The sequence below is a fragment of the Heptranchias perlo genome, chromosome 25 (assembly GCF_035084215.1).
Source record: "Heptranchias perlo isolate sHepPer1 chromosome 25, sHepPer1.hap1, whole genome shotgun sequence".
In the NCBI taxonomy this organism is placed as follows: Eukaryota; Metazoa; Chordata; class Chondrichthyes; order Hexanchiformes; family Hexanchidae; genus Heptranchias; species Heptranchias perlo.
Window position 1 is genome coordinate 46,592,283 of NC_090349.1, and position 25,624 is coordinate 46,617,906.

Genomic DNA, 25,624 nt, shown 5'->3' on the forward strand with positions numbered 1-25,624 from the left:
CTTCAGGACACTACAGTAAATCAGGTTATTCGTGATGTCAAATTTTGCCTCATTCATTTATTTAAATTTAGTGCTGAAGTTTGAAAACAGAGTTGCTCAAAATGTTCTTTGCACAATTTCACAATTTATGGTAATTACCAATAACGAGCACCATTTCAAAAACTTCAAAAGAAATTACAATCATTTTTAACTTAACTAAATATATGTAAGAAATGAAAATTGAAGTTTTGCTCGTTGGGGAATGGGGGGTGGTGAAACTGGGTTCAATCAAAAACCCATGGTCCAGACAATTGTATGCTACGAGCTGGTTCCGACAGCCACAGCATTGGCCCAATTACATGGTATCAACTCAGTACGTTGGGATTTTAAAATACTGGGCCAGAATGGCAGAGACAACCTACAACATGTGGAGTGCTCAATCTCCAGCTGCATTGTTCTGAGATTTTAGGACAGGCTCCTTTCCACAAGGAGGGATCAGGGAGCCTGGTCATCCAGTGCGATACAGATCTTCCCAGTGAGCGGTTACACTCTGTCATTGGCCTGGAAGGTGTGTGGCGCTCACTAACCGGTTTCCAGTACTGGCACTCCTTTGAGGGGTGACCGCACCTCAAAGGAGTGCCAGTCCAGAGCACGGCACCGTGGGGCAAAGGACTGCACAGCGAAGTGGTTATAGGGGATTCAATAGTCAGAGGGACAGATAGGCGTTCCTGCAACTGCCGACGTGAGTCCTGCATGGTGTGTTGCCTTCCTGGTGCCAGGGTAAAGGACTTCACTGAGAGGATGCAGAACATTTTGAAGGGGGGGGGGGGGGGGGAAGAACAGCCGGGAGTCATGGTCCATGTGGAAACCAATGACCTAGGAAGGAAAAGGATTCACGTCCTGCAGGCAGAGCATCAGGAGCGAGGGAGAAAGTTAAAAAGCAGGACCTCAAAAGGTAGCGATCTCTGGATTATTCCCAGTGCCACATGCTAATGAGTATAGGAATAGTAGGATAAGACAGGTTAATGCATAGTTGGAGAAATGGTGTAGGAGGGAGGGCTTCAGATTCCTGGGGCATGGGACCGGTTCTGGGGCAGGAAGGATCTATTCACGACGGATAGGTTGCACCTCAACAGAGCTGGGACCAATGCCCTCGCGGGGTGGTTAACTAGTTTTGTGGAGCGGGTTTAAACTAATTTGACTGGGGGATGGGCACCAGGATGAAACATGAGAGAGGAGAAATAAGGTGCACAGTGGACAGGGAGAGACAAATAGCACTTGAGTAAAGAATAGTTCAGAAATGGAGGATCAAATAGGGGGCAAATGCGAGGCAGTCTAAGATGAGTTTGGAGTGCGTGTGCGTAAATGCACGAAGCTTGGTAAATAAGGTTGGTGAGCTACAAGCAAAAGTCACTACATGGGACTATGATATAGTGGCAATAACCGAGACGTGACTCAAAGTAGGGGAGGATTTGGGTACTTAATATCCCTGGCTACAAGATATTCAGGCAAGATAGGAGGGGTGGGGAGGTGGCAATATGGATCAAAGATACTATTATAACACTGGAAAGGGATAAAGTAGTTGAAGGGCCAAAAGCAGAATCTACTTGGTTAGAATTAAGGAACAACAGAGGAGCTATTATGCTACTGGGCGTATACTATAGGCCACTAAATAGTGGGAAGGAGAAAGAGGAACAAATTTCCAGGCAAATTACAGAAAAATGCATGAACTATAGAGTCGTGATAATCCCAATATAGACCAGGATAGTAACTGTTAAGGGCAAAGAGGGGGAGGAATTCTTAGAATGTATACAAGAGAACTTTCTTGAGCAGTGTGTTTCCAGCCCAATGAGGAAGGAAGCAGTGCTGGATCTAGTTCTGGGGAATGAAGTGGAGAATTTGACAAACGGTGATCATATCATTAGGTTTAGAATAGTTATGGAAAAGGACAAGGAACAATCTGGAGGAGGACTAATTTCAAAAAGGATCTTGCCCTGGTGGATTGGAATTGAAAATTGGCAGGCAAAATCGTAATTGAACAATGGGGGGCCTTTAAGGTGGAGATGGTTTGGGTACAGAGTAGACACATTCCCACGAGGGGGAAAGGAAGGACATCCAAAGCTAGAGCTCCCTGGATGACTGAAGATATACAGATTAAAATGGAACAGAAAAAGAAAGCTTATGACAAATGTAAGGTATGTAATATAGTAGAGAACCAAGCTATATATCAGAAAGCACAGAAGAGATCTAAAAAAGGGAATAAGAGGGGCAAAGAGAGTATGGGAATAGATTAGCGGCTAACATAAAAGGGAACCAAAAAGTATTTATAAACATATAAATAGTAAAGGGTAGTCAAAGGAAGGGTGGGCCCACTTAGGGACAAAAAAGGAGATCTTGTGGAAGGAGGAGATAGTAGCGATATTGAATAGGATAAAAATAGATAAAGAGGAGGTACTTAAAAAGTTGACAGCACTCAAAGTAGAAAAGTCACCCGATCTAGATGAGATGCATTTTAGGTTCTTGAGGGAAGCGAGGGTGGAAATTGTGGAGGCTCTGGCCACAATCTGCCAATCCTCCTTGGATGAGGGTGGTGCCAGAGGATTGGAAATGTTACGCCCCTGTTCAAAAAAGGGGGGAGGCATAAACCCAGCACAAGAACATAGAAAAATTACATCAGGTTATAGTCCAACTGTTTTATTTGAAAATCACAAGCTTTCGGAGGCTTTCTCCTTCGTCACTTCACCTGACGAAGGAGAAAGCCTCCGAAAGCTTGTGATTTTCAAATAAAACAGTTGGACTATAACCTGGTGTTGTAAGATTCCTTACATTTGTCAACCCCAGTCCATCACCGGCATCTCCACATCATAGAAAAATTACAGCAAAGGGGGCCATTCGGCACATCATATCTGTGCCGGTCGAAATAGAGCGATGCAGCCTATTCCCACTTTCCAGCACTTGGTCCCTAGTCTTGTAGGTTATGGCACTTCAAGTGCATATCCAAGTACTTTTTAAATGTGATGCCTCTACCACCCTTTCAGGCAGTGAGTTCCAGACCCCCACCACCCTCTGGGTGAAAACATTTTTCCTCAGCTCCCCTCTAATCCTTCTACCAATCACTTCAAATTTATGCCCCCTGGTTATTGACCTCTCTGCTAAGGGAAATAGGTCCTTCCTGTCCACTCTATCTAGGCCCCTCATAATTTTACACACCTCAATTAAGTCACCCCTCAGCCTCCTCTGTTCTAAAGAAAATAACCCCAGCCTATCTAATCATTCCTCATAGCTAAAATTCTCCGGTCCTGGCAACATCCTCGTAAATCTCCTCTGTACCCTCTCTAGTGCAATCATATCTTTCCTGTAATGTAGAGTACGCAGTACTCAAGCTGTAGCCTAACTAGTGTTTTATACAGTTCTAGCATAACCTCCCAGCTCTTATATTCTATGCCTCGGCTAATAAAGGAAAGTATTGCGCATGTTGTCTTACCACCTTCAGGGATCTGTGGACATGCATTCCAATGTCCCGCTCATCCTCTACACCTCTTAGTAGCCTCCCATCCTCCAGCAATCACAGGCCAGTCAGCCTTACATTGGATGTCACCGACTAACAAACTCTAAATCTACAAACTGGGAAAACATGGGAATCACTTCCCCAGTGGCACAATTAACTTTCAGTACTTGAATTTTCCCCCATAATTTTTAATTCCTTTTATTTAGTATCTATTTTTACTTTCAACCTAGTTTCACAGTAATAAACATACAAATGTCGGTATACCATATATACAAACATGGGATATCACTCTTAATTATTCCCCTATCATACAATGGAGTAATGCTTCACCCACCTTTCGCTTCCAAGGTCCCTGAAGACCTTAATGTATTATAGACTCCAGTTTGTTAGCTCACCAGCCATCCCACCACTCCCTCAGCTGCGCTCAGAAACTGAATTTATGCTATTGCGTTGGGATTGATTAATTTCCCCTGTAACACAAATCATTCTCTTTTTGGATATCATAGCGCTTTCAAAACCCAATGTGCCCTCCTCCCATTTAGTCAGACCAAAATCCATGTAATCAGGGGCCTACTCCGATATCTGCTTGGCTCTGACTGCTTCTTCATTCGAACGTATACCTGACTTTCTTACTCAAAACTGCCTTACAATCCTCCAGATTAATACAAGGAAATAGAAATCACATGCAATGTGGCTCAATATTCTTTGAAGAAGCATTATCAATTTTGTATTTACAATTCAGCAGGGCACTCTTCCCACTCATTACAATCCTGAAGGGGCCACAACTGTAGCATGTGAATTATATTGTCGGGAAGCAAAACAGCAGCCGTATTGTTCTCAAGTCACAATTTTATAGTTGGTTTACAAAGACTCTTTTGCATTTATAAATAATGCAGAAAAAAGCACTTTTGTTTAAAATCACTTCCCCTACTTAATCTGACAGCTTGAAAAATGAAAGAAGGGACAAAGGAACATAAACCAGCAAAGAATTTGGTAGAAATTAAATTGGCTGTTTAAAGATCTGATGTTGGGACATGATTACCACCTAGTCCCCTCCTTCCAGAGAGGCACCGACTTGCTGGGATACAGTTCCACACATTCCACACAACCTTTGGGGGCATCACAGCCAAGCCCAATCTCATTCTCACCCAACATCCAAACTTCAAGCAGGAATAGCTGGGTAGCAATCCGGAGCTGGAATCCTGGGCAATTTTTTTTTGTAAGGGCTTCAGTTCTAAGCAGCAGGATGCAAAATATTTTCAACCTAAATACAACATCTAAAAGTATATATGTTACATGTTAAAAAAAAACCTAAATGTCAATTGTTTTAAAGAGACATTATTCATCACAGCTAATAAGTATGCATTCTTCAAATTTAGTTCTCTATGTGCTCATGGTGGTTTTCAATCCAACAAATCCCAATGTAAAAAAAAACAGTATTAGCCACCCACCTCTTCCAGACAGTCGGTACCTGTGTCAATGCATGACTTTCCCTCATGGTTGGAGGCAGCAGCAGGGCATTGCAACTTCTTGCCTTTGAAAGCAGGTAACGCCTAAGTTAGCACACTGAAACCTTTTGTGCGCAGAGATATGGCATTGGTTGTGCCAAACTTCTTGCACTAGACAATTCTAACGGTTAAGCAGCTGGACTACTCAGAGCAGAATGAACAGCTTCATACCGTGACAGTGTCCTCAAAGACTATTTCGCAATCAAAGCGGAGCTCTTTCAGCTAGATACAAGAATGGTTTCAATTTTTCCTCTTTTCGGGATTATCCCACTAATATAGATTCCCAGAGACCACTAGTTCTAACTGCCAAAAGATCCACATCGTTCACCTGAGGAAGGAGGTAGCCTCCGAAAGCTTGTGAATTTAAAATAAAATTGCTGGACTATAACTTGGTGTTGTAAAATTGTTTACAATTGTCAACCCCAGTCCATCACCAGCATCTCCACATCATGCCAAAAGATAGTCAGTTATCCAAAAGGAAAACTGTGCGACCACTGCAGCAAACATTAGTATATAACAGAAATAACATGCATTTTAACAAATATAGAAACGTACAGAAACCAACTGGTTGGCAGGGACCCGCTTAAAAAAAAACTATGATCTAAAGGATGTCCAAGATATAAGACCAAGCTTCTCTCTAGGATTATCTCCTCTTGTTTGGCCTATGCACCTAGGTAAAGACCATTAAGTGTCGAGAAAACCAATAACACTATGAAGGAAGATCATTGCAATACTACTCAAGATCACAAGATCCATCTGTACTCAAGATCACAAGTATTGACGTACCTAGCTTTAGAATCATATTTCATTTACACTAGAGTGAAAAAATTTAAGAGTGGGAATTCTTTTTTAAAAAAAAAAGCTTGACCATAACCACCTCATCTGTAATTTTTAGTTCTACAGAGCCTAGAATGGAATTCAGTTTTCATGATCACCACATATAGTGATCATCTGGTTGTAATTGATCTGCCCTTGACTGTGTTGCATTAATTTCAGTGGGTTTTGGATTTATTGATGTGGTACTGTATCTCTAATCATGGTATTTTTTTCACCATTGGAAAGATATTTGAAATTCTTTCCTGTCCTGAAACAATGGACCATGATTGTAGGTACACGGCTGCTAATCTAGTTGTTTTTACTAAGTAAAGAAGATATCCAACTGAAGCTTGGGAGTGCTCATGGCCTGACTCGCAGTGCTCTGCCTCTCCCCGTCCACCCACCAGACTGTAATGTCAAGTCTGGAAATGGTGCTTCGTTATCCAGTGAGCACAGTGGTTAAATATACAGCAATCAATATACACTCCACTCACCAGCACTTTAACTGTGCTCTTCTTTGAAATTAAAGTTTAAAATTTTGAAGTGCTAGTGAGTTCAGCCCATTGTTGAATGCAACACCAATACGTTCCTGTAACTTAACATGTTTTTCAGTGTTTCAAACTCTGATTCGAAACAGGAGTGTGTTTAAAGTGAGCAGAACATCTTGTTGAACATACAGCAACCAACTGGTTTTCCGTTCAACAATGTACTCCACTCAGACAGTTATACTGCACGGACATAGTAATCTGTCGGTTATAATCAAACGCGGACCTACCCAATGCACGTCACTTAGAGTGATCCTTACCTGCTCAAGAACAAAAGAAATGGGAGCAGAAGTAGGCCACATAGCCCATCGAGTCGGCTCCGCCATTCAATAAGATCATGGCTGATCTTCGACCTCAACTGCACTTTCCCATCCTATCCCCATAACCCTTGATTTCCTTAGAGTCCAAAATTCCATCGATCTCAGACTTGAATATACTCAACGACTGAGCAACACAGCCCTGTGGAGTAAAGAATTCCAAACATTCACAACCCTCAGAGTGAAGAAAGTCCTTCTCCTCTCAGTCCTAAATGGCCGACCCCTTATCTTGAGACTATGACCCCTAGTTCTAGACTCTCCAGCCAGGGGAAACAGCCTCTCAGCATCTACTCTGTCAAGCTCTCAGAATTTTATATGTTTCAATGAGATCACCTCTCATTCTTCTAAACTCCAGAGAATATAGGCCCATTCTATTCAACCTCTCCTCATAGGACAACACTCTCATCCCAGGAACCAATCTAGTGAACCTTTGTTGCACCCCCTCTAAGATAAGCATACCCTTCCTTAGGTAAGGAGACCAAAACTGTACATAATACTCCAGGTGCGGTCTCACCAGAGCCCTATATAATTGCAGCAAGACCTCCGTACTCTTATACTCCAAACCCCTTACAATAAAGGCTAACATACCATTTGCCTTCCTAATTGCTTGCTGCACCTGCATGTTAGCTTTGTGATTCGTGTTCAAGGTCACCCAAATCCCAGACTACCAACATTGCTTGATGGCTCACCTTTTAAAAAATATCCTGCTTTTCTATTCTTCCTACCAAAGTGGGTAATTTCACATTTCCCCACATTATACTCCATCTGCCACTTTCTTGTCCACTCACTTAACCAGTCTGTATCCCTTTGCAGCCTTTTTGCATCCCCCTCACAGCTTGCTTTCGATCACCAGCAAACTTGGATACATTACAATCTATATCAATGACTTAGATGAGGAGACCAAGTGTAAACAGCTGAAGCCCAAGCACTGATCCTTGCGGCACCCCACCAGTTACAGTTGCCGCCCCTAAAATGACCCGTTTATCCCTACCCTCTTGTTTTCTGTCAGTTATCAATCCTCTATCCATGGTAATATATTACCTCCAATCCCATGAGCCCTAATCTTGTGTAACAACCTCTTGTGTGGCACCTTATCGAATGCCTTTTCAATATCCAAATATACTACATTCACTGGTTCCCCCTGACTTACCCCGCCAGTTACACCCTCAAAAAACTAACTGATTTGTCAAACACGATTTCCCTTTCATAAGACCATAAGAGATAGGAGTAGGAGTAGGCCATTCGGCCCCTCGAGCCTGCTCCGCCATTCAATGAGATCATGGCTGATCTGATTTTTTACCTCAACTCCACTTTCCCGCCTTTGCCCCATATCCTTTGACTCCCTTGCTGATCAAAAATTTGTCTAACTCAGCTTTGAATGTATTCAATGACTCAGCCTCCTCAGCTTTTTGGGGCAAAGAATTCCAAAGATTCACGACCCTCTGGGAGAAGAAATTCCTCCTCATTTTCGTCTTAAACGGGCGACCTCTTATTCTGAGACTATGCCCCCTAGTTTTAGATTCCCCCATGAGGGGTAACATCCTCTCAGCATCTACCCTATCTAGTCCCCTCAGAATCTTGTATGTTTCGATAAGGTCTCCTCTCATTCTTCTAAACTCTAATGAGTATAGGCCCAACCTGTTCAATCTTTCCTCAGAAGACAACCCTTCCATACCCGCAATCAACCTAGTGAACCTTCTCTGAACTGCCTCCAATGCAAGTATGTCCTTCCTTAAATAAGGGCACCAGAATTGTACACAGTACTCCAGGTGTGGTCTCACCAGCACCCTGTACACGTCCCTGCTTTTATACTCAATCACCCCTGAGAAATAAATGCCAATATTCCGTTTGCCTTCCGGATTACCTGCTGCACCTGTATGTTGACTTTTTGTGTTTCATGTACGAGGACACCCAGATCCCTCTGTACCGCAGCATTTTGTAGTATTTCTCCATTCAAATAATATTTTGCTTTTTTATTTTTCCTCCCAAAGTGGATGACTTCACATTTTCCCACATTATATTCCATCTGCCAAATTTTTGCCCATTCGCTTAACCTGTCAATATCCTTTTGCAGACACTGTGTCCTCATTACAACTTGCTTTTCCACCTATCTTTGTATCAGCAGCAAATTTGGCCTCAAGACACTCTGATCCTTCATCCAAGTCATTGATATATATTGTAAATAGTTGAGGCCCCTGCACTGAGCCCTGCGGCACCCCATTAGTTACAGATTGCCATTTTGAAAATGACCCTTTATTTTCTGTTAGTTAGCCAATCCTCTATCCATGCCAGTATATTACCCCCAACACCATGAGCTCTTATCTTGTGCAGTAATCTTTTATGTGGCACCTTATCGAATGCCTTTTGGAAATCCAAATATACTGCATCCATTGGTTCCCCTTTATCCACCCTGCCCGTTACTTCCTCAAAGAACTCTAATAAATTTGTCAGACGTGATTTCCCCTTCATAAAACCATGTTGACTCTCCTTGATTGCATTATGAGTCTCAATATCCTGCTACTACTTCCTTAATAATGGATTCTAGCATTTTCCCAATGACGGATGTTAGGCTAACTGGTCTATAGTTACCTGCTTTCTGTCTCACTCCCTTCTTGAATAGGGGTGTTACGTTTGTGGTTTTCCAATCCGCTGGGACCTTTCCAGAATCTAGTGAATTCTGGAAGATAACAACCAATGCATCCACTGTCTCTGTAGCCACTTCCTTCAAGACCCTCGGATGCAAGCCATCAGGTCCAGGGGACTTGTCAGCCTTTAGACCCATTAGTTTACCAAGTACTTTTTCTCTAGTGATAGTTTTTTAGTTCCTCCCTCCCCATTGCCCCTTGATTTTCTACTATTATTGGTATATTATTAGTGTCTTCTACTATGAAGACAGATGCAAAATATCTGTTCAATTCCTCTGCCATTTCCTTGTTTTCCATTATCTCCCCAGTCTCATCCTCAAGGGACCAATGTTTACTTTAGCTACCCTCTTCCTTTTTATATACTTGTAGAAGCTTTTACTGTCAGTTTTTATATTTCTTGCTAGCTTACTCTCAATTTATTTTCTCCCCCTTTTAGTCATCCTTTGCTGGTTTTTAAAGTTTTCCCGATCTTCGGTCTTACCAATAAGCTTTGCCATGTTGTACGCTTTTTCTTTTAACCTGATACCATCCTTTACTTCCTTAGCTAGCCATGGTTGGTTCACCCTTTTTGTGGAGTCTTTCCTCCTCACAGGGATATATTTTTGTTGCGAGTCATAAAATATCTTTTTAATTATTTGCCACTGCTTATCCACCATCATACCATCTAATCTGTTTACCCAGTTCACTTTAGCCAATTCCGCCCTCATTCCTTTATAATTGCCCTTATTTAAGTTTAATACAGTAGTTTCAGACCCAAGATCCTTGCTCTCAAACTGGATGTGAAATTCTATCATGTTATGATCACTGCTTCCCAAGGTTCATAAAACCATGTTGACTCTGCCTAATCATATTATGATTTTCTAAGTGCCCTGTTACTATGTCCTTAATAATAGATTCTAGCATTTTTCCTACTAATGATGTCAGGTTAACTGGCCTATAGTTCCCTGTTTGCTCTCTCCCTCCTTTCTTGAATAGCGGGGTTACATTTACTACCTTTCAATCCACGGGAACCTTATGGCAGGAATACTGTTATCAAGCTGTATTTCTTGATCCTAACTTTCAGTGATTTGATGAGCACAATCTATCTCATGCTTTACAACTTTGGAGATGTGGCCAGCCTGGTCCTTTGTGGAACTTATGGCTGGAACAATGCTACAAGATTTACTACTTTTCAAACCAGCCCTCCATCTCCATACCAGCAGCAGAACTTCTCTCACAACTTTCCCTACTATTGGAACTAAGTCCCACTATTATCACATGGATAAGGAAGTTTAAGTACAGAGTCAACTGCTGTGTACACTGGGCTGCAACAAATCTGCAACAAACCCCAATGCTATTTCTCCAAATTGTATTGTGCTTCAAATAATCACCAGGTCAAGTTTTACAAAGCACCTGTCCTCATTATGGCATCGGGTAACTGCTCAAGGTTTTGCCACTTTATTAATGAAGATCATGGGGAAGCAATTTGGTGCTATATGTGATCTCATTTTACAAGAGCAGCAGCATCTCTGATTAGTACCTGCAGCACACAAGCAGATTATAAAGCCTGTTCAACAGCTTTTTCACAACATGGGTGTAGCATGACTCGGTATGGGTGCTGTATGTTGAACATGTAAACACAAAGTAATGAAACAGGATGCCTGCCTCTTAAAATAAAACAGTCATCTAAAATTATGGTTCCTGTGGTATCAATTAGGTTGGAGAATACCCAGGCTACATCATAGTAGGCACAGCACAGGATTCATTAAAAACTTCCCTTTTGAAAGTTACTATTGAATCTGCTTTACCATCCTTTCAGGCAGTGCATTCCAGATCATTACAAGCCGCAGCATAAAAAAATGTTTCCTCGTGTCGCCTCTGGCTCTTTTGCTGATCACCGGTAAATCTGTGTTTTTTGGTTACAGACCCTTCTGCCACTGGAAACAGTTTCTCCTCATTTACTCTATCAAAACCATTCATGATCTTGAACACCTCTATTAAATCTTCCCTTAACCTTCTCTGTTCTAAGGAGAACCACCCCAGCTTCGAATCAGAAGTTTACAACATGGAAACAGGCCCTTCGGCCCAACATGTCCATGTCGCCCAGTTTATACCACTAAGCTAGTCCCAATTGCCTGCACTTGGCCCATATCCCTCTATACCCATCTTACCCATGTAACTGTCCAAATGCTTTTTAAAAGACAAAATTGTACCCGCCTCTGGCAGCTCGTTCCAGACACTCACCACCCTTTGAGTGAAAAAATTGCCCCTCTGGACCCTTTTGTATCTCTCCCCTCTCACCTTAAATCTATGCCCCCTCGTTATAGACTCCTCTACCTTTGGGAAAAGATTTTGACTATCTACCTTATCTGTGCCCCTCATTATTTCTCCAGTCTATCCACGTAACTGAAGTGCCATATCCTTGGCACAATTCTAGTAAATCTCTTCTGCACCCTCTCTAAGGCCTTCACATCCTTCCTGAAGTGTGATGCCCAGAAATGGACACAATACTCCTGCTGAGGCCTAACCAGTGTTTTATAACAGTTTCACATAACTTCCTTGCTTTTGTACTCTATGCCTCTATTAATAAAGCCCAGGATCTTTTATAACAGCCTTCTCAACTTGTCCTACCACCTTCAAAGATTTATGTATGTGCACCCCACATGTGGAACAATTTTTTTAAAAAAACAAAGTGAAGTCTTCTTTAGGCCCTGGGTCAGTGGTAGCACACATGCCTGAGTCAGACAGTTGTAGGTTCAAGTCCCACTTGAGACTTGAACATATCGGCTGGCACTTCAGTGCAGTACTGAGGGAGTGCTGCACTGTCTGAGATGCAGTCTTTTGGATGAGACAGTAAACCTAGGCTGCATCTGCCCTCGCAAGTGGATATAAAAGATCCTATGGCACTTTTTGAAAATCAGGGGATTTCTCCCAGTGTCCTGGCCAACATTACAAAAGTGACTACATTTCCAAGGTACTTCAGTGGCTGTGAAGCGCTTCGGGACATCCTGAAGTCTACATAAATGCAAGTCTGTCTTTCTTTTAAGATTTATCTCACCGAATGCCTAACAGATTATCTGGTCATATATTTCATTGCTGTTTGTGGGATCTCGGTGTGTGCAAATTGACTGCTGCATTTCCTACACTACAACAGTGACCACACTTCAAAACAAAAGTACTTAATTCAGTGTAACGCGCCTTGGCGCGTTGTGAAAAGCGCTGTATAAAGTGGAGTTCTTTTGTCCAATTCACCAATTGAGAGATGTATTTTTAAAAGTGCAAACAGCTAGTATATTCTCCTTCAATAACATCAACACATGACTTCCAATTAAAATTCAACAAGACCAAACAGTACAACATTTATACTAAGACCACAATTAGATTTTATACATTGCAAATGCTGCACTTGATCGAATTAGGTTGCATGATGTCCAGTTAAATATAGCTTTATCTCCACTGCCCTGATGGTTACCAACTTTATCCCATGAGTAGCTGATTCCTATCGGCCAGAGGAGTCCCAAGTTTATTCTGTGCTGAGTTTGCATTGTAATTGGTCTCAACACCAACATGTGGAAAAAAGGCAGCTAGAGTTCCTGCTGCCGATCAATATCCAACAAGCCCTGCTGGGAAATGGGTGTACGGATTCTGGGGACAAAAACTGCACAACCTCAACATATGAACTCATCGTGAAGTTTAAGAAACGCCTACCTGCACATTAAGCATTGTTGTACCCGTCACAGTCTCTGATTTCACTGCAGAAAGTGGTCCTGTTCCCATACCAAGCTCTAAAGAACTGATAGGCACTGACTGAAGAGACAGGAAAACCATTTGAAGTATTAGACTACATTCTCTGTGAAAAGGTGTTAGGACTAAATCTGTCCCCCCTTCCTAGGTACACAATAAATTAAATACAAGAATGCATTCCGCTAACATAATTACATAGTGTGCTATTCAGTTCTAGTATTCTATATACTATGTAAATATTCCAGCATATTAAACGGGACAGGGCAATGTACAGGACCAGAAATGAGCACTGCGATTCATGTGGCCATTCTCAACATCTAATACAGTAGAACTGGTTTATTTGCACGTTCATCTACCATGTGACTAATGCTACAAATGAAGTGACTGTGACCATCCCGACCACCATTACTGCTGTTAGATCCATTTTTTGAGCAGCTCAGTTTACCCGAGCGCCCCGGGGAGTGATGGCATTTGTTGCACTTAGAGCTGTAAGTGCCGGTTTAAAATCTTACGCTGGATGCACTGCTAAAAAAGAATTGGCCTCTATCTGCATATTGCATGCCGACTGTAATTACACAGCGTGCACGTGCACAATAAAAACAGTGGAAAAGCAAGAGTACCCAGTAACTGCCTGTTTTCACAACTGCAAGGTCAATTCCAAAGCAGATAACCAAAGTTCCTCTATATTTATATATCTGAATACATATAGAATTCATTAAAAAAATCACTCATTTTGTACTACACTCGAAATACTGTTAAGTAGTGCTCATAATTACAACTTATCACCTTTAATATGGTAACGATTTCAAGCCCCAAAGTAGAAACAAACTGAAGAGGAGTTAGGAGAGATGATTAAAAGCCTGGTGGACCAGATTTGAAGGTGGGAGAGACACAACAGGACACATGCATTTGTGAACAAAATTTGATTGTACACCTAAGACAGCCAAACACTTGGCCACTGAGGGTGGAGCAGAGGAGATACACAAATGATTACAGTTGGGTAAGGTGGGGCCAAGAATCCTAAATTCAGTGCGTTGGGACTTGGTGGGAGGCATGAGAGCGCCAATGGAGCTCAGCGAGCACTGGGGTGATAGGCAAGCAGTATGTACCTGAGGGATAGGATGCAAGGAGCAGGGTTCTGAATGAGTTGGAGGTTATGTAGAGTGCAGCTGGGGAGGCCAGCAAAGAACATGCCAGAGAAGTCGACCCTGGAACCAACAAAGGCATTAATGAGGGTTTCAGCAGTGGTGGGGTTGAGGTTAAGGGTGAAGGAGCGCAATATTGCAGATGTGGAAGTAGCAACTCTTGATGATGGATTGGATATGGTGTTTGAAGCTCGGGTTCAAACAGGACATTGAGACTGTGCACCTTCAGTTCAGCCTAAGCAAACAACCAGTAAGGAGGACACAATCCGGCTAGGGTGGGGAATTTTTAAAAACAGAAGCCCAACAGGATAGCTGGGTCTTGTCGAATGTTAAGTTGCAAATTCTGGCTCATCCTTTACTCCATGTCAGAGAAGCAATCAGATGGCTTAATGGTGATCGTGGACTCATGCTGGACAGTAGCCTGAGCTGGCCTTGACACACTGTGAAACTGGTCCCATGCCTGTGGATAATGTTACCAAGGGGCAGCATCTAAAGAAGGAATAGGAGGCGGCCAACAATTTTTTTTTAATTCATTCTTGAGATATGGATATCGCTGGCAAGGCCAGCAATTATTGCCCAACCCCAGTTGCCCTTGGGAAGGTGGTGATGAACCTTCTTGAACTGCTGCAGTCTGTATGGTGAAAGTGATCCCACAGTCCTGTAAGGTAGGGAGTTTCAGGATCTTGACCCATCGGCAATATATGTCCAAGTCAGGATGGTATGTGACTTGGAGGAGAACTTAGAGGTGATGGTGTTCCTATATGTCTGCTGCCTTTGTCCTTCTAGATGATGTGGAGATGCCTGTGATGGACTGGGGTGGACAAATGTAAGGAATCTTACAACACCAGGTTATAGTCCAACAGTTTTATTTTAAAATCACAAGCTTTCGGAGATTATCCCCTTCATCAGGTGAGTAGTGAAGGAGAGGTTCTCAAATCGCATATCTTATATTAGGCTGGGACACCATCACACCAATCAAAGGTGTCATTGGTGTTCAGACAGGTTAGCCACGGAAAACAGTAGGTCCCAGTATGCTGAATACACAATGTGTCACATTTTAAAATAAGATTGTTGGACTATAACCTGGTGTTGTAAGATTCCTTACTTCTAGATGGTAGAAGTCATGTTTGTTTGGGAGGTGCTGTCGAAGAAGCCTTGTCGAGTTGTTATGGAACTTTGGCATTTCCGAGGTGGCAGCTATTGAAGGAGATTTGGTGGCTATATTAGGGCAGGCAAAGTAGAACCAAGTGACAGTTCTGCCATGGAGGAGAGACTATGGAGAACGATGCAATGGTTGGGCTGCAGCAAATGCAGAGTTCACGAGAGGCAAGGTGGGTTCATGTGTTACAGATGCAGTCCCAAGAACGTCAGTGGTGATGTTGATCCGGGTAATCTGTGATACTGACATGGAGGAAACGAAAATGGGATTTTAACATGAAATTGTGGCAGAGTGCAGAGCTGGGTGGCAGCAACGCATTTGAGGACTGCAGAAAGGAAAGTGAGGGTTAGGTATTGGGTAGTAGTTGCAGAAGATGGAGGGCGTTTTTTTTTAAAAAGAGAGAGGCTGACAAACCAAGACATGCTTCAATTCAGATAATCACAAACTATGTGTAAGCAAGGGCAAACTTTTCCATCTACTATAAGTGGATAGGATCTGGAATGCACTGCCTGAGAGGATGACGGAGACAGATTTGATCATGGCCTTCAAAAGGAACTGGATAAGTACTTGAAAGGAAAAAATTTGTAGGGCTACGGGGATTGGGCAGGGAGTGGGACCAGCTGGATTGCTCTTGCATAGAGCTGGTGCGGACTCGATGGGCCAAATGGCCGCCTTCCATGCTTTAACCTTTCTATGATAAACTAAATTGGTTTAATAGGGCGGCTTGGAAAAATGAGGTGCTACTGAAATTTCCAACAGTACCGATCAAAATCTCAATATTCTTAGTCCGTTCATTTTGTAGACTCAGATTTTGTAGATGAATTAGGTGTACGCAACCCTAACAAAAACACTCCACGATGCTCTTTTCACTGTGTTTTTGCATTGTACAAAACAGAACATTAGTATGTGCAGTTACCTGGCAAATAAAGAACAATTGCATGCTTTAAGTAGACTAGCAGGAAATCTAGATGCTGCTTTAATGGTGGAAGGGAAGGTAATTCTGTTCAGTGATTCCAGTGGCGTGATCTCCTAATAAAATTATCTGGGGACTATGACAATTACAGGCCTTAGGGCTCCAAATTAACACAAGCTTACTACAAGGAGACCAGCAACAATCTGAAGTAATTAGTTTGTGAATAATGTGGTACCACCCTTGTACTGATTGAGGTCTGAGCAGCTCCATTCCCTCTCCAAATAAGGACTGGGGGAATACTACATGACACAAGCTATCCTTTAATTTGAGATAAACCATTCCTGCTCAAGACTTGATTGATCTACAGCATTCACCAAAGACCAGGATGGAAGAGAGAGAAAACACATCAATAAGGGGACTTTTTTTAAAAAAATGTTTTATCCGCTTATTTTGAAGTCTTTCTAGACTCTCATTTCCACTGCTGACATGATGAATGGGCAAATGGCCTGCTGCAGACCTCCACCAATACCTCCTTTGGCCAGACCCAGGAGGATCAAGGTACCAAGCCAGGCAGTATAGTCTAATTTTCCAGCCCAATACAGGAATAATCTGAAACCTCCACTTGGCAGAGTGATGAAGCCTATGCTCTCCTTACTGAAAGCCATCTCAACCCACAGGTGAGCAAAGAAAAGTACAGAACAATGACAAAGAAGCTGTAATGTGGAGATGCCGGTGATGGACTGGGGTTGACAATTGTAAACAATTTTACAACACCAAGTTATAGTCCAACGATTTTATTTGAAATTTACAAGCTTTCGGAGGCTTCCTCCTTCCTCAGGTAAATGTCAGGGAGTTCCTGACATTTACCTGAGGAAGGAGGAAGCCTCCGAAAGCTTGTAAATTTCAAATAAAATCGTTGGACTATAACTTGGTGTTGTAAAATTGTTTACAAAAGAAGCTGTAGGAGAGGAAACAAAAAAAAAAACTGAAGAGACAGATAGAGTAATAACCAGAGGCTAGAAATTAAACTGTGCCATATTTCTGCACTGAAGCTTAATGTGTTTGTACCAAACTATTCTGTCTACCAGTTTAGTTCTAACGAGTTATCTCCTAAAACAGTGGTCAAGAGAGCTTACTGCAACACATTCCACTTTTGTACGATAATACTGCATACAACAATTTCCAGGCTTTGGCAATTGAAGAAACACTAAGCTTGTCATAGAATTATAGAACGGTTACAGCACAGAAGGCGGCCATTCAGCCCGTGCCGGCTCTTTGTGAGAGCAATCCAGTTAGTCTCATTCCCCCGTAGCCCTGCAAATTTATTCCCTTCAAGTGTTTATCCAATTCCTTTTTGAAAGCCATGATCGAATCATCTTCCACATAATAACTATTTGCTGCGTAAAAACATTTTTCCTCATGTCACCTTTGGTTCTTTGCAAATCACCTTAAATCTGTGTCCTCTGGCTCGCGACCCTTCCACCAATGGGAACAGTTTCTCTTTATTTATTTTATCTAAACCCTTCATGATTGTGAATACTTCTATCAAATCTCCTCTGCTCTAAGGAGAAAAACCCTGGTTCTCCAGTCTATCCACTTAACTGAAGTCCCTCATCCCTAGAGCCATTCTCGTAAATCTTTTCTGCACCCTTTCTAAGGCCTTCACATCCTTCCTAAATTGCGATGCCCAGTATTGGACACAATACACAAGCTGTGGCTGAACCAGTGTTTTATAAAGGTTCAACCTAACTTCCTTGCTTTTGTACTCTATGCCTCTATTTAGCTTTTTTAACCACTTTCACAACCTGTCCTCCCACTTTCAAAGATTTGTGCACATAAACCCCCAGGTCCCTCTGTTCCTGCACCCACTTTAGAGTTGTACTATTTAGCTTATATTGTCTCTCCTCATTCTTCTTGCCAAAATGTATCACTTCGCACTTCTGTGCATTAAATTTCATCTGCCCATAGTCTGTCTATGTCCTCTTGAAATCTACTGCTATCCTCCTCACTGTTTACTACACTTCCAAGTTTTGTGTCATCTGCAAAGTTTTAAATTGTGCCCTGTACACCCAAGTTCAAGTCATTAATATATATCAAAAAAGCAGTGGTCCTAGTACCGATCCCTGGGGAACACCATTGAATACCTTCCTCCAGTCCGAAAAACAACCGTTTACCACTACTCTCTGTTTCCTGTCACTTAGTCAATTTCATATCCATACTGCTGCTGCCCCTTTTATTCCATGTGCTTCAATCTTGCTGACAAGCCTATAATGTGGCACTTTATCAAACGCCTTTTCAATGTCCATATACACAACATCAACCGTCAAATGGTTTACTGTCTTTAACCATGCTAAAAATTGTTATGCTTTGATCAAAATACAGTTTATTCTGACTGTGTAGCTTTTGAAGACAATTGCTGCCTGACTAACAGGTAACTAACTCTTCACTGCCACTTTGAAGGGGGAGTGGGCGACACTCTATCATTAAACTTCTGTCACAAGAAAATGTCAAAAATCAGGAGGCCAGTCGTGACCACATTCAGAAAAGTCGTGCTAAAGTCAATTAATATGCAATAAAAGGCAAATATAAAATCTACTTTATTTTTTATTTACAGGTCGAAGCATATTATTTGCTCATGGTAAGGGTAACCTTTTTTTAAAAATTATGAAAAGCTAGGAACAGTGATGGTCCAAAGAGATTTAGCGGTCCATGTACACGAAAATGTACATGATCAGGTACAAAACAATCAAAAGGGCTAATGGACTGTCAGCCTTTATATCTAGACAGCTAGAATATAAAGAGGTGGAAGTTCTGCAACAGCTATACAAAGCCCTAGTTAGACACCATTTAGAGTATTGTGCAAAGTTCTGGACACTGCACATTAGAAAGGATACATTGGCCTTGAAAAGAGTGCAGCGCAGATCCACCAGAATGTTACCAGGGCTCCATGGGTTGAATTATGAGGAGATTTTACATAACCTAGGTTTGTATTCTGTGGAATGTAGAAGGTTAAGGGGTGATATGATTGAGGTTTTTAGGATTTTGAAAGGAAATGATAGGGTAGATAGAGAGACATTTTTTCCGCTGGTGGGGGAGTCTAGGACATAGGGACATAGTCTTAAAGTCAGAGGCAGACAATCGGGAGAGAAGTTAGGAAACACTTCACGCAAAGGGTGGTAGAAGTGTGGAACACTCTCCCACAAAAAGCAGTAGATCTTGGCTCAATTAATAATTTTAAATCTGAGATGGATAGAATTTTGTTAGTCAAGGGTATTAAGGGATATGGAGCCCTTAAATGGTGTTAGGATTCAGATCAGCCATAATTTCATTGAATGGCGGAAAAGGCTCGAGGGGCTAAATGGCTTCATGTTCCTATGTAACAGCATACTGCAATGGTCGTACAAAGTGTGCACAAATACATGAAAACTTATACGGAACACACTGTATTTCAGATTCATTTTTATGATCAAATGCGCCAGAAAACTGGAACAAAATCATATGAATTGTCAAATTTATAGAAGTAAAAATCGTACCAGTCACAGTTTGGTATAAAAATCACAGGACGTCGCAGCCTTACCCATCATATTATCAAAGTCAACGTTACTTAGCCAGAGACAAATAGTGTTAGCAACATCCCACTAATTGTGACTGATCCAACAAACTAGTAACGTTTTTCTGTCATTATATACCTCCTGCACACTGTTCTCTCAAACAGGACTCACCCCAATACACACATTATTGTTTTAGATTTTGTCAAGTATATCAAATGATTTACACTACAGAGAAGCAACTTCTGTTAGCTACTGATCCTGCCTTTCAGTGATACTGCAGTTTAAAGTCTGGAGCTGCCTTGTCCCACATGGAAAAACATAGGCAGCTCTAGAAATGAGGTCTTCAAAATGTTATTTTTGTTAACATGCCTCCTACAAGTTTTGCCACACATATTCCAATCCTAGCCCCTGAAATAAGTTTGAAATGATTTCTACCTGGAATCAGTTGGTGGGATTTTGACTCACCACTGAGAGAAATACCTGAAATTTCAAGTCGGTATCCATGCTTAACCCAATGACTTTTAAAGCAAAATTTACATAAAAAAGGGCAAACTAAACCAAAGACTCTGTACATTGTAAAACATCTTCCATCCACTTTTGAAATCTATCAGCATCGCATGAATATATCAAAATATCATTTATTTAAAAATATAATGAAAGCCAGGCCTGTTGAGTGTTAACCAACTCATTTTAATTTAAAAGTACAAGCTTCTTGATGCAGTTGACATCATACATGATGTGTGCAACAACTTTCATTATGTTACATATCGGTTAACAACAACTTGCGTTTATATAGCTCCTTTAACATAGTAAAGGATCCCATGGCACTTCACACAAGTGTAACCAGGCAAAAATTGACACTGAGCCAAAGGAGACATTAAGACAGGTGACCAAATGCTTGGTCAAAGAGATAGGTTTTAAGCAACATCTTAAAAGGGGGAAGAGGGAGATGGAGATGGAATTCCAGATATTATGGACGGCTTATGGCACAATCGCCAATGGTGGGGCGAAGGAAGTCAGGGATGCATAAGAGGCAAGAGTTGGGGGAACGTAGAGCTCGCGGTGGGTTGTAGGGCTAGAGGTAACAGTTAAAATGCAGAAATTATTAGCAAAAAACAGGAACTGACTCAATGAGTTCTAAATAATGGAAACTGCAACTATGGCTAAAAATACACAAAGCTACAATAAGTTTCCTTTGAAGCAAATTGTAGATGGACCAATCACATACACTTCAAGACTAAAGTCAGAGCACTATCATAATACGACGAAACAATACAAATAGCAGTACAACCCAGGAAACATGTATGATCTGTAAGAAGTTTATGGCAGGTAATCTGGCCCAAATTTGCACCAGAACATGTTTTTGCATATTATGCATTTACAAGAATTCCACAATTAAAATATGGGCCAAAGATGCATACAATATTGATGCTTCAATCCTCAGCTTCCTCTTCAATTCAATGAAGAGCATGAACTATTAGAAAAGTTACAATGTAGAATGGCAACTGATTGCATAAATTCACATTCAAGATAAAGAAAGAAAAATACTATCTAAATGTTAACTAAAATGAATAACAATGCAAATACCAAATAAGATTAGGAAGCCATCTTTACCTGCTGTATGCCACTGGATGACAGAGGCGACATCAAGCCAGTGTCAAGTGGGTCTGCATCGAAGAGGTCATTAGGGCTAATTCCACTTTCGCTCAAAGCAGCAAGTAGAAGATCTTGGCCTGGGTCTGTCATCTGTAGATTAACAGTAGAATGTGTTACATTGGGATTTTTTTTTTAAAAAGCCTCCATTAGGCATAGTAGGCCCACCCAAAAAATGACATTTACTGATTAGACAAAGTAAAAGTGACTGTTAAAAGCAGCAGCTTTGAATCCATATTCTGCAATTGCTTTAGTTTTTCTGCAGTCACAAGAGTACTGAAGTGGTCCGTACCCAAGATGGACAGCATTGGATGGGGTATAGCAATGGCAAAACTTCCTGGTGCACCATGTAGTGTAACTGTACTGCCATGGGAAAATGGAAAAATATTCCAGGTTCTCTTCTAGCAGCTGGATTAAGCACCATTATTGGAGGCCCGAAAGCAGGTTGATCACCTTCTCAACCAGATCTAGCACTGGAACAATGGCATCCCCAAACAAACGCTGCACCAGTCAGCAGGAATCAGGCCCAGCGTCCACAATCAACCAGCTCAGCTAAAACAATTGCTCAATGAAGAATATATATACTAGGGAAATTTTAGGAAACCACAAGGGCATTTGGTCCAACAAGCCTATTTCTTTTCAGTTCTCAACCCCACCTTCCCACCATATCACTCAAACCCGTACTTTCCCAGAAAAAAAATCTAGTTCTTCTGTTGAATCCATTTATATTATTTGTAAGTTTAAACACATCTTCAATAACTAAATCCAAGCGTGCCCCGCCCATTAATGATTGTCACAATTCATTTCCATATGCAGAGCTAGTCTTTTAATTTTAACTTGGTGATAGCTTTGCTGTCAAATTCAACCAACTTGCAATGAAATGTTAACCTCACTTAGAGTTTGTTTCCCAGGATATTGAGCTCCCAATTTCAGATTGGTACACTAAAAGCAAATTAAGCAAAGAACAGAGCAGGTTATCTACTCACAACTGAGGAGAAGAGGTGCCAATGACAGCACAGGTTTTTAAATTAAAATTTTAATGACATTGCAGTTCCAAACCAATGTGCTTTTTTGTTAAGACCAAAATGGAAATGTTTCTTTAAAATTAAAGTGAACTTGTAAAGTGAGTTGAGGCATAATTTCCTTTAATCTAAATCACTTTGTGAAATATATTCAATGCAACTTCAATTAAAGTAAATCTAACAACCAAACTACTGTGTAAATGCACTTCATCCACACCAATTGGCATAGATCCCTCCCAACAAATTTGTTATTAATAAAGGATACCAACAGAACACGTTACAAAAAGTTCAGAGGAAAGGTGTGTGTGAAACTTAGCCGTTTATTACTCAAAAAAATGAGCAGTCTCCTAATCTCTCGGCCATCAATTCAGAAAACTCCAAAATGTAAACTGAACCACAAAATCAAGGGGGGCATTCCTCACAAACCACAATAAAGGATATAATTCCATCCACAACACAAAAGAATTGGGGCATATCCATGGAAAAAGAGACAATGGGAGAAATCTCTCGAGATAGACGCGTGCCCCAATGACAGGCAGAGCAAAGCCATGATACAGTACATCCAAATAGGCTGCTCCTGATCATATTTTGTTGAGCATAGTTGAACTGAGTTGCGTTGATCAGAATTCAACATACTTCTATTGTGGCGTTATAATTAAATTTGCTTGGAAGCTTTTTATTTTGCGAAGGAGAGCGACACACACCGAGAAAATAATAGTTGGTCACCCTTCAATCAAAAACCATTAGTAGGTATGACAGCCCAAGGGATCTTAGCTGGTGGACCAGCAAACCAGAAGTCACGACTTCAAATCCCACTATGGCAAGTTATGAAAACTGCCAGATTGTCAGAAAAACCCAATTGGAACCTTAAGGGACGTACTTGCCACCCTTACCCAGTCTGGCCTACACCGACTCCAGTCTCACATTACGTAGCTTAATACCGGCAGGACAAGTAAGGATGGGCAATACTGGCTCGCAAGTTTCATCCACATCTCTAACAAAAATAATGTATAGCCCCCCAGACAGCCAAATTAACAAAAAATGAAGCTGATTCTATTTGGAAGTATTAACTTTCCTATGTGCAAAACTTGAAAACAGCCACTTTTCAAAAAACATTTGAATACATAATCTTAAAATCTAGATGATGGAATAGCAAGTTAAAAAGCATCCTGTTGAGATAACATCTACACTGTAACCAGAGATATTCAAGGATCTGAACATAACATAACTGGAATCTGCCCAGATATTTAAATCCATAAACACTCCAACTGCTCAAATAATAATCTGAAATAAGTGCTCCACTGTCCATAAATGGCGTGGTCCCTTTGAAAATTGTTATGAATCACGAAAAACATTTTGTCCACGTGTTGAGCACAAGGTCACCAGTAATTGAGGTTTTGCAGACCTCCCCTCTTTACCCCCGCATTAGAAGAGGAGTTTTCAATAAAACACCAGTTTCTCTCACTTGTACTTTCCCATCAGAAACTAATCAGAACCACAAAACTGGTAATTCGGAATACCGTCTAAAGCAAACAGACCTAAAGGGTCAAAGTAAACCTTCAAACTCTTTCCCACGCCGCCTTCGCCCCATTCCACACCCACGCGTTTTAAAAGTCACACACAATTATCTTATTAAACCAGGGTGTTTATTTTTCTCTGCCTGGGGTGAATTATACACACGGGGATTTAAAGCTTAGTTCATGGGCCATCCTATAAAAAGTAGACTGAAACATGTCAACAACCCTCACGTTTTTGTTTTGAGAGAGAGGACTCCTTACATTTAATTAGAAAAAAAAACACAGAAAAAGTTTCAACTTTTGTGGTTCCCCCAAGCCACTTAGTCCCCCTCCTGAGCAAACACTCAGCTCCACCCGTACCCTCCTTCGGGTTCGGGTAACTTTGTTTACAGCCCTCGCTGCCCAATTCTGGAACCCTGGCCGTTCATACAAAGATAGACATTCTCAGGACGGTTAAACTATTAAACGCGCGACCGTCCCAGAGTGTGGAGAGTGGGGGGGGGGGGGGGGATAAAGTAGATCCTACTTAAATTGGGTGGGGGCTGGGGAAGGAGAATAAATTAATACAAAGGGGAGGGGGAAGATCATTTAAAGAAAGTGAAACCGTAACCTTCTACTTATAACACGTGCTCACTACAAACTTCCGGGTTGTTTTGTGGCTGCGTAATGGTGGTTAGAGGGAAGCGTGGTCGAAACTGGGAGACTTCGGGCAACCGAGAACAGGAAGGGGGGAGAAACTGGAATAAAATAAACCGATCGCAACCCACTCACACGAAGGGTGGAGTTCCAATAGAACCAGGCCCAGAGCCTCACGCCGAGTACTGACCTAAAATCGACATTTACAAAAAAATTTATACGTAAATAAAAACAAAAAAAAAAGACCCCGCGCACCCCGCCCGGGACCGCACGATGACAAATAAAAAATCCCGAGCCGACCGAGCGGCGCCTTGCGCTCCGTCAGGAGAGGGAAGCGAAAAACGGCCTTTTTCCTCATGATTTTTACTTCAGACTCGCGCTAATTCCCCTCCTGTCGGTGTCCCGGTGGGTTTAGGTACAATTCGGTGCCGGGAAAAGAAAGCGGCCGTGACACTTACAGCTCCGCTGAGGCGAGGACACAGTGCGCGCAGGATCCGCTCGGCCGCCCGCCCGTCGCTCTCTAGCCAGTCGCCGCCATGTCAGCCGCCATCTCCCATCACGTGACCCCCGGCCGAGCGCTTCCCCCAACGGTCCGCTCGGGCTCCGGGCTGCTGACGGTTTCAGCCAGACGCGGTGCCACCGGAATCAGACAAACGCGTAAAAAAGTTAAAAGATGTGGCATAATTTTGTTGAATTTACGTTTTCTAAATCTCCCCAAATCACCGGCGGCAATTCCCGGTCACGTGACCGTCCCCGATTGCCAAGGCAGCGAGTCGCCCACTGCGGCCAATCCTCGCCCGCCTTGACGTCAGCGTGGCCAATAGAAAACGAGCGCGTAATTCAAAAATCACCGGGGCCGTTGGGATCAGCCTAACTTGCTGGCAAGGGGAGTGGGCGGGGACACCCGTGATTGACGGCTCGGCCGGCCAACGGGCATTGAATATCCGGAGCGGCGGCGGGCGCTGCCAGCTAGCTATGTCCAATCAG

At 42.0% G+C, this 25,624-nt stretch overlaps 1 protein-coding gene across 3 annotated transcripts in view; it reads right to left on the reverse strand.

Moving 5' to 3' along the window:
- Positions 1-25,383, reverse strand: part of sbno1 (strawberry notch homolog 1 (Drosophila)) — an 84,298-nt gene extending 58,915 nt beyond the window's left edge. For 2 of the 3 annotated variants that reach the window (XM_068006229.1, XM_068006228.1), the window contains exons 1-3: positions 25,096-25,383; positions 21,424-21,555; positions 13,006-13,104 (exon numbers count right to left, since the gene is read on the reverse strand). In XM_068006229.1, the coding sequence (XP_067862330.1) occupies positions 13,006-13,104; positions 21,424-21,555 (231 nt within the window). In that variant the 5' untranslated portion in view covers positions 25,096-25,383. The remainder of the gene's footprint in view (positions 1-13,005; positions 13,105-21,423; positions 21,556-25,095) is intronic. The other variant, XM_068006230.1, reaches the window with a different exon arrangement.
- Between the last annotated feature and the right edge of the window lie 241 nt (positions 25,384-25,624).